The sequence below is a fragment of the Leucoraja erinacea genome, unplaced genomic scaffold (genome assembly GCF_028641065.1).
Source record: "Leucoraja erinacea ecotype New England unplaced genomic scaffold, Leri_hhj_1 Leri_1375S, whole genome shotgun sequence".
NCBI lineage: Eukaryota > Metazoa > Chordata > Chondrichthyes > Rajiformes > Rajidae > Leucoraja > Leucoraja erinaceus.
The window spans coordinates 29,695-38,280 of NW_026575644.1; the positions used below are offsets into that span (position 1 = coordinate 29,695).

Genomic DNA, 8,586 nt, shown 5'->3' on the forward strand with positions numbered 1-8,586 from the left:
ACTGGCCATGGATGTGTTTATATTCAATTGTGTTTTGTATTAATGCCTTGTCTTTGGAGCAGTTTTTAATTTTGTTTTTATTAACTTGCAGGATTTATGTGTAATGTGGTTGTAATTTGTGTTTAATTTATATTGTGTGAAGCGCTGAGTATTTGTGTGTGTGATGCTGCTGAAACGGCGATGTGGTTTTCATCGCAGCTGTTCATCGCAGTACTTGTACAGATGACAATAAATCCGACTTGACTTCACTCTAAGTTTATATTTAACCATCGTTTTACACCCCAGTTAGTTTCTTTTTTCTGTCCTGCTCTAAACTGCCCCATAACATTCCCTGCGTTTACATTTATATACCGGTCTGTTTAACATCTCACTAAACCCTCCATGGGTATTTGAGGTCAGGACACGGTCACCTAGAACACGTTCACCCTGAAACCCTACAGCAAATGTGCTGGAGACGGCAGCGTGCGCGGTAGACACTCGCGGTACAGAGGGATCACAAGGGATCAGCAGCTCCCAATCAGTGAAAGCAGTTTCAAACCAGGAAGTGGCAGGAGTTAAAATGGCTTCTAAAGAGCAGGTCGTGAATTTAACAGAGGAGACAATTTGTCCCATCTGCCTGGATTTCTTCACCGATCCGGTGTCACTGGAGTGTGGGCACAACTTCTGCCGCTCCTGTATCACACAGAGTTGGGACAGGGAGGAGAGAAACTCCTGCCCGGAATGTAGAGAGGTGTTTACAGACCGCACCCTCAAAGTTAATCGGGCCTTGGCGAGACTGTCTGAGAAAGCTCGAACACTGAGCCTGAATACGGAAGAGAAGGAAAGTAAACATCACTGCGAGGAACATCAGGAAGAACTGAAGCTGTTTTGTGAAACGGACAAGAAACTGATCTGCCTGGTTTGTCGAGATGCGCGGGAACACAAGTCTCACAGCTTCATACCGATTAAAGAAGCTGTTGAAACCTACAAGGTAAAAGCAAACCGACTACGATCACTTGCTTGAATGTATAGTTGAATGTTTATTGTCTAACCCCCTTTCTCTCTGATTCCCAGGATCAGGTTAAATCATCCATACAATCTCTGACAACAAATAAATCAGCCATCCAGGAAATGGAAGAGCAACAGAAGCAGAAGATTTCCCAAGTCCGGGTGAGGCCTTGTTGTGTGGCATTTCTGATCGTGTTGTGTAGTTTTGTATTTTGGTTAATGCACTACAGCGTAGCGTGGCAGCAGTTAGTTGCGCTGTTTCACTGCTCCGGTGAATTCGGTTCCACCCTGACTTCTGGTATTGTCTACGTGACGCTTCCATGTCCACTTCCCTCCCGCTCTCCCCCCGTCCCCCACCCCCCCCCCCCCCCCCCAACCCCCCCCCCCCCCCCCTCCCCCCCCCCCCCCCCCCCCCACACCACACACCTCCCCCCCCTGGTACAAATCTCCCCCCTCGGTACAACTCTGACCAGGATGGGTTCCGCCCACATCTCCCAGACATGTTGGTTTAATTGTTTGCTGTAATGAAGCTCCTGAAGGCGGGTGATCTGTGAAGGAGTCGGTGGGAGTTAATGTGGACGTGAGGGCCATTGTGTTTCTGGGAAACGGGAGGACATGAGATTAATGGGATTATTCTCAGGAACAGCATAGATATCGATGTGCCAAATGGTCACCTTCTACTGAACAACGAAATAGAATACAGAAATATATTCGATCAATCTTCACCTTTCATTTGACAGGAGCAGTCACAAAGCCTCAAGTCTCACGTCACATCTCAGTTTGCTGAACTGCACCAGATTCTCGTGAAGAAAGAGCAGCGCATTCTCGGAGAGATCAAGGAGGATGAGGAGAAGATTCTAAGTCCAATGGAGAAAAATCTTCAAGACATTCAAGAGAATTTAAACACTATTGAGGAGGAACTCTCAAAGCTGCAGGGGCGAATGGAACAAACAGACATCGTGTTATTTCTGAAGGTCAGGGGTTATGTTTCAATCTCGTTCAATGAAACTGCAGTCACAACATTGGGAGCGATATATTTGTGCAAATGCAACTTTTATCAATTCCTATATTTATCCAACGTCCCCCATACAAACACGCTCTGCTATCTCATAATTCATAGTAGACGAATTAGACCATTCGGCCCATCAAGTCTACTCCGCCATTCAATCATGGCTGATCTTGTTCACATTTTCAACTCCATACTCCTGCCATCTCCCCAGGGCCTGATGGTCTGCATCCCAGGGTACTTAAGGAAGTGGCTCTAGAAATAGTGGACGCATTGGTGATAATTTTCCAATGTTCTATAGTTTCAGCATCAGTTGCTGTAGATAGGAGGGTAGCTCATGTTATCCCACTTTTTAAGAAAGGAGGGAGAGAGAAAACAGGGAATTATAGACCAGTTACCCTGACATCAGTTGTGGGAAAGATGCTGGAGTCAATTATAAAAGATGAAATAGAGGCACATTTGGATAGCAGTAACAGGATCGGTCCGAGTCCGCACGGATTTACGAAGGGGAAATCATGCTTGACTAATCTTCTGGATGTAACTAGGAAAATGGAGATGGGAGAGTCATGGATGTAGTGTACCTGCACTTTCAGAAAGCCTTTAATGTCCCACATGGGAGATTAGTGGGCAAAATGAGAGCACATGATATTGGGAGTAGTGTACTGACATGGAGGGCGAATGAGTGGGAATTAACGGGCACGTGAAATGGAATATGGAACAAGGAATTGGATTGTGGGAATAGAAAGGAGGGTAATGCAGATTACTTTCACAACATTCCAGTAGCTTTCAGACAAGCCCTGAATTGCCAGGATAATGAAAGCTACGGATTAAATGCAAGCAAATGGGAGCAGTGTAGGTAGGTACAGTGGCAAGCATGGGCATTGTGGGCCGAAGGGCCTTTGTCTACACTCCATGTCTCGAGATTGGGTTGCCTATGCGACCTTCCATTTCATGAAGATATGCAGGAGAATGACATAATATATTGATCTTCACCTTTCATCTGACAGGATCAGTCACACAACAACTTTCCTTTCCTTTTAGAATCATTTTATTCATTTTTTTTCAAAAACATAAACAAAAAACAACAAAAAATAATGATCAACATAACAATGATTGTGATACATAGTGATCAGGGTTACATTAATAACAGGGATAAACTAAATATGAGTCCAGTGTCAAAATACACATTGAGTATAGACCTCCCGGTCTCCAGGTTGGTATATCCTTTTTTGCGGAGTTTTTTGTTATAATAGAGCGATTGTTTCTCCTTTGTTTTCTTTTCTTTCTAGGGTCTATTTCCTTTCTTTATTTCCTTCTCTAACTTCTAATCTAAGGTGCTTTCTTTTCCCAACACTTTCCCGCACCTTCACGACTCTTGCTCACTTTCCTTACTTCTTTTATTTCTACCTTTTTTAAAGGTCGAAAAATGAAGTGGCACAACAAATGTAATAAGATATATGTGATGTGTATTACTGTAATTTATTGTACTTCTAATAAAAATAAATTAACCCCCCCCCCCCCAAAAAAAAAAAAAAAAACAGGGATAACCTAAATATGAGTCCAGTGTCAAAATACACATTGAGTATAGACCTCCCGGTCTCTATGTAAATATAGTTAAGTGTTTAAAAGAAAACTTGTATATATATAAAAACAAAAAAGATAAAAAAAAAAAAAAAAAAAAAGAAAAAAAAGAGAAAAACAAAACCCCCCTAAACTAGAAAAAAAAAGCAAAACTGAATCTGGGCTGCAAAGAATTTCAACAATTGAAGTCCCTGTTTGTCGTCAAGTCCGTTCCACCGTATAAAGGTAAAATAATTATTATAACGGTTGGAGACGGGACAATTTATGTCGTGTGAAAATGTTGAATAAATCTTCCCCAAGTCCTATCAAATTTAACCAAAGGTTCAACAATGTCACTCCTGATTTTTTTCTAAATTTAAACAGGGTATCGTTTCAGAGTACCAATCAAGTGTGGTCGGAGGATTAGAATCTTTCCATTTAAATAAAATATGTCTTCCGACAATTAATGTGGTAAAAGCAATCAGCTGATGAGCCACAGATCACAACCCAGTTTGCTGAACTGCACCAGATTCTCACTAAGAAAGAGCAGCACTTACTCCTTCCTTCTCTCCAGAGATGCTGCCTAACCCGCTGAGTTACTCCAGCATTTTGTGTCTACCTTTGATTTAAACCAGCATCTGCAGTTCTTTTCTCCACACTTATTCTCTCTCTAGTTGTCCCTTTGACCTCAGAGGGAATCATTCTCTCCCGAGTTATTCTTTAGCTATTAATATACTTGTTGTATCTCTGGGGATTCTCTTGTTTGTCGTGACTCTTGACTCTGTTTTGTTCTGCTGATTTTCCTTTTAATTTAGTCCTGTAAGTTTTTATACTGCAAAACAAATTGCTTGCTGACAACAACCTGTACCCGACCAGTGCCTCACACCCTTTGTGGTTCCCTCATCCGCATACGTGATCTTACGTTACATTACCATCTACATCGACCAGACCTGTGACCGCAAATTCCACATTCTGATCACTGAAGTTCTGACAGGATTTGCTCCAGGCCACTTTGCATTTTACATTTGTGTTTTGGTGTCTTCAGAACTGGTGATACATTCTCCATCCACACCCAATCTAATCCATCGTTAATCTTAAATTCCTCCAACCAATCATGATTAACAGTTTATTGTTGGTTAACATATGATAAGTGTTTTTCGACACTGGGCCTGTACTCGCTGGAGTTTAGAAAAATGAGCGGTGGCGTCATTGAAACTGACTGAAGAGTGAAAGGCTTGGATAGAGTGGATGTGGAGAGGATGTTTCCACTAGTGGGAGAGTCTAGGACTAGAGGTCATAGCCTCAGAATTAAAGGACATTTCTTTAGGAAGGAAATAAGGAGGAATTTTAGTCAGAGGATGGTGACTCTGGAATTCTTTGCCACAGATGGCTCTGGAGGTCAAGTCAGTGGATATTTTTAAGGCAGATATATATAGATTCTTGATTAGTACGGGTCAGAGGTTATGTGGAGAAGGCAGGAGAATGGGGTTAGGAGGGAGAGATAGGTCAGCCATGATGGAATAGTGGAGTAGTCTTGATGGGCTGAATGGTCCTATCACTTATGACCATATGACATTATTCAGCAGGAAATTCACAACACGTCCAGACTTTCCTTTTAAAAAAAAATTCAAAATAGACCTTAGTCGGGTAATAAATATATACAATACATGAACCGTGCAAAAAAAATGCATCCGACATTTTCGGAGGCTATACCAATTATTTAATACAGTCTACAAACATTGCTCAAATTTCACAAATTTATCCCCCACTCTAGCCACTCATGTGGCCCACTGGTGTGGGATCCCTTCCCTTATTTTGAGGGCGTCTCCACCACACCCTGCAGATTTTCCTGCACATTGCCTCCTCTGAGTTATAGCATAATTTTCACAAAGATTCATCATACCTCCTGCATTGGTTCCATCAGTGTAATGTCCTCTGTGTGACAACTTGAACGCGAGTCAGTAAATGGTAATTTTCAACTATGTGAAATAACTTGCGTGAAGTTGCTGTTCCCTCAGTCAATTTCTGCTTTATTTATTTCAGGAGGAAGCTGGTCGCAAGAGGAGGTAGGACATGCTCTTCAGTTAAACTCTGCACGGATCTGTAAAGTCACATAAACATGTTGACGTGCAGGTTATAACCGGTTATTTAATATTTGCAGAATTAGTGATGAATTCCACACATTGTCACTGAGAGATGGTGCCATGCTGGATGAAAAATTTGATCACCCCTACTGGTTGAACGCAGTGTTGAAAGATATCGTTGTTGCCAATCACCAAGGTAAAACATATGGATTCCTTACTTCTCATGTGGGTGACATATTTAAGTTGTAAATAGATGCAAAGATTGACCGTAATGATGAACTGAAGGGGAACTAAAGTTTTATACCAGCACCAATCTCACCTGTTGGGAAGCTTCACAGTCAAGTGGTCAGCTGGAGATGTCAGATCCCTGAACACATCCAACACAGGAGCACAATACAACCAAGACACAGACTGCTAGATGAACTAAAACATCTTAACCCCATCCGCAGAAACACGCCACGATACGAGTTTGAATTCTACCAGGTAGCCAGCAAAGTAAACTTGACTTAATTAAATCAGAGATTTTGAAAACTTGTAGGAATTTGATGACCAAGATTGTCATAAAAACACACAGGGTTCCGTCAGAGAAGGATATTTGTGCCACTGATCCTGCTTGTCCTGTCAGTGACTACTGACTTTGGTTAACTCATGTCTGCCCCCTGCTGGAGTTACGGACTTCATTGTTATTAACTCTCCACCACATTGAGGCATTGTATGAATGAGTCAGACAAACTAGTATTGACCTCAGCCAGGAATTTCGTCTCGGACGAAAACACCCAGTTACTTGTTCACTTGTTTATATAAAATGAATTTAACTAAATCTAGTCCCAAAATCTAGTCCCATAATGTTAATCTTCAAGTGGAATTGGTAGTAAAGGAACAAAGTCAAGAGGGCTTGTATACAAAACGGGGATGTAATGCTGAGACTCTATGAGACGCTGGTAAGGCCACATTTGGAATATTGTGTGCAATTGCAGACACCATAACTGAGGAAGGATGTGCTGGCTCTGGAGAAGGGCCTGAGGAGGTTTACAAGAATGATCCCAGGAATGAGTAGGCTAACCTATGATGAGCTTTTGTCGGCACTGGGCCTGTTCTCGCAGGAGTTTAGAAGAATGAGGGGGGACTGCATTGAAACATACAGAATAGTAAAAGGCTTGGATAGAGTGGATGTGGAGAGGACGTTTCCACTAGTGGGAGAGTTTAGGACTAGAGGTCACAGCCTCAGAATTAAAGAACTTTATTTTAGGAAGGAGATGAGGGTACATTTTTTGAGTAAAAATATCCACTGACGTAGGCTCCACAGCCTTCTCTGACAAAGAATTTCACAGATTCACCACCATTTCAGTGGATATTTTTAAGGCAGAGATAGATAGATAGATAGATAGATAGACAGACAGACAGATAGACAGATAGACAGATAGATAGATAGATAGATAGATAGATAGATAGATAGATAGATAGATAGATAGATAGATAGACAGATAGATAGATAGATAGATAGATAGATAGATAGATAGATAGATAGATAGATAGATAGATAGATAGATAGATAGATAGATAGATAGATAGATAGATAGATAGATAGAGATAGATAGAGATAGATAGATAGATAGATAGATAGATAGATAGATTTAGATTGATTAGTACAGGTGTCAGAAGTTTTGAGGAGAAGTCTGGAGAATGGATTTAGGAGGGAGAGGTTGATCAGCCATTATTGAATGGCGGAGTTCTTGATGGGCCGAATGGCCTAATTCTACTCCTATCACATGATATTATGACCTTATAAGTATTGAAATGTGGTATCAATGTGCTGACCAGGATTGTTACCAACATTTATGGGCGATCTTCAGAGGGAGATTTGTGCCATAACTCTGTCTGATTTGTCAGTGACTGAAGTTTCTGGTGACTCAGTGTTGCCACATGTTGGAATCGCTAGGTTCACTGTTATTAACTGTCTATCATGTTGAGGCATTGCTTGAATTAGATTTGTCAGGGAAACTAGCATTCACCTTAGTCTAGGCTTTTTCTCCAGACATTTGTTTGTCCAGACAAAGATCCTCTTGCTCACATACACCTGGAAATTGAGATGTTGTGACGAATGTCCCCCTGTAACGAAAGTCCACCAACACAAGCAACATCCCCATGAATCTTTGTAGGAAGGAAGTGCAGGTGCTGGTTTTAATCGAAGATAGACACAAAATGCTGGAGTAACTCAGCGTGTCGGGCAGCATCTCTGGGGAGAAGGAATGGGTGACGTTTCGGGTCGAGATCCTACTTCATGAATCAATGAATCAGACTCAGACCCGATGAATCTCCTCTGTTCCCTCTCCAGCACAAACACATCCTTCCTTGAGCATGTCGACCTGCACACAATACACCAAGTGAGGCTGACCAGCCTTGATAGCCTTCCACGTGACCCAGAGCACCAACAATTTCCATGTCAGTACAAATGTACTTCACATGCCTACGGCACGGAAAGTGGTTGTTAATATATATCATAACCAGCAACAATCCCAGGACAGATCCCTGCTGAAGACCACTGCGTACAGATAGCCACTACCATTCCACACCTTTCATTCACAAAACTATCCTGATGCCAATACCCTCTGCCTCCTTAAACCAAGTCAATCTTGGATCCAATTATCCAGGTCATATCGGATATCATATGCCTTCTCTTTCACCACTCGCCCACCATGAGGGAACATGTCCAATGCCCCATGAAAACCCATACATTGGTTTAACCTGAGTTGAATGAATTCTTGGTTACAGGTCCAGGGTCATTTCCACCCATGAATCTCCTCTCCTTCAGTGACCCTACAATCGCGAGCCTCCACACATTCTGTGTTGCACAAGGGACATTCAATCCCGACATGTTTCAGTGGTGGAAGCCGCCCCTCCTTCAGTCTCGCCCTCTGCTGCAGAGAACATGAGCAGAAGGATCACACT

General features: G+C 42.1%; 1 protein-coding gene across 1 annotated transcript; it reads left to right on the top strand.

Annotated features, from left to right (window-relative positions):
* The first annotated feature begins 411 nt into the window (after positions 1-411).
* Positions 412-6,330, top strand: LOC129715752 (nuclear factor 7, brain-like). Its single transcript, XM_055665607.1, has 5 exons — positions 412-970; positions 1,054-1,149; positions 1,728-1,961; positions 5,597-5,619; positions 5,715-6,330. The coding sequence occupies exons 1-5, from the start codon at positions 560-562 to the stop codon at positions 5,884-5,886; spliced, it is 936 nt and encodes a 311-aa protein (XP_055521582.1). The 5' UTR covers positions 412-559; the 3' UTR covers positions 5,887-6,330.
* Positions 6,331-8,586: the final 2,256 nt, after the last annotated feature.

What these genes read in the sequence shown, in the direction of transcription:
- LOC129715752 (XM_055665607.1), top strand. Translation starts at nt 560, where the DNA reads ATGGCTTCTAAAGAGCAGGTCGTGAATTTAACAGAGGAGACAATTTGT. An exon ending in AAGCTGTTGAAACCTACAAG is followed by an intron (nt 971 to 1,053) that starts GTAAAAGCAAAC and finishes TCTGATTCCCAG; the next exon opens with GATCAGGTTAAATCATCCAT. An exon ending in ACATCGTGTTATTTCTGAAG is followed by an intron (nt 1,962 to 5,596) that starts GTCAGGGGTTAT and finishes TATTTATTTCAG; the next exon opens with GAGGAAGCTGGTCGCAAGAG.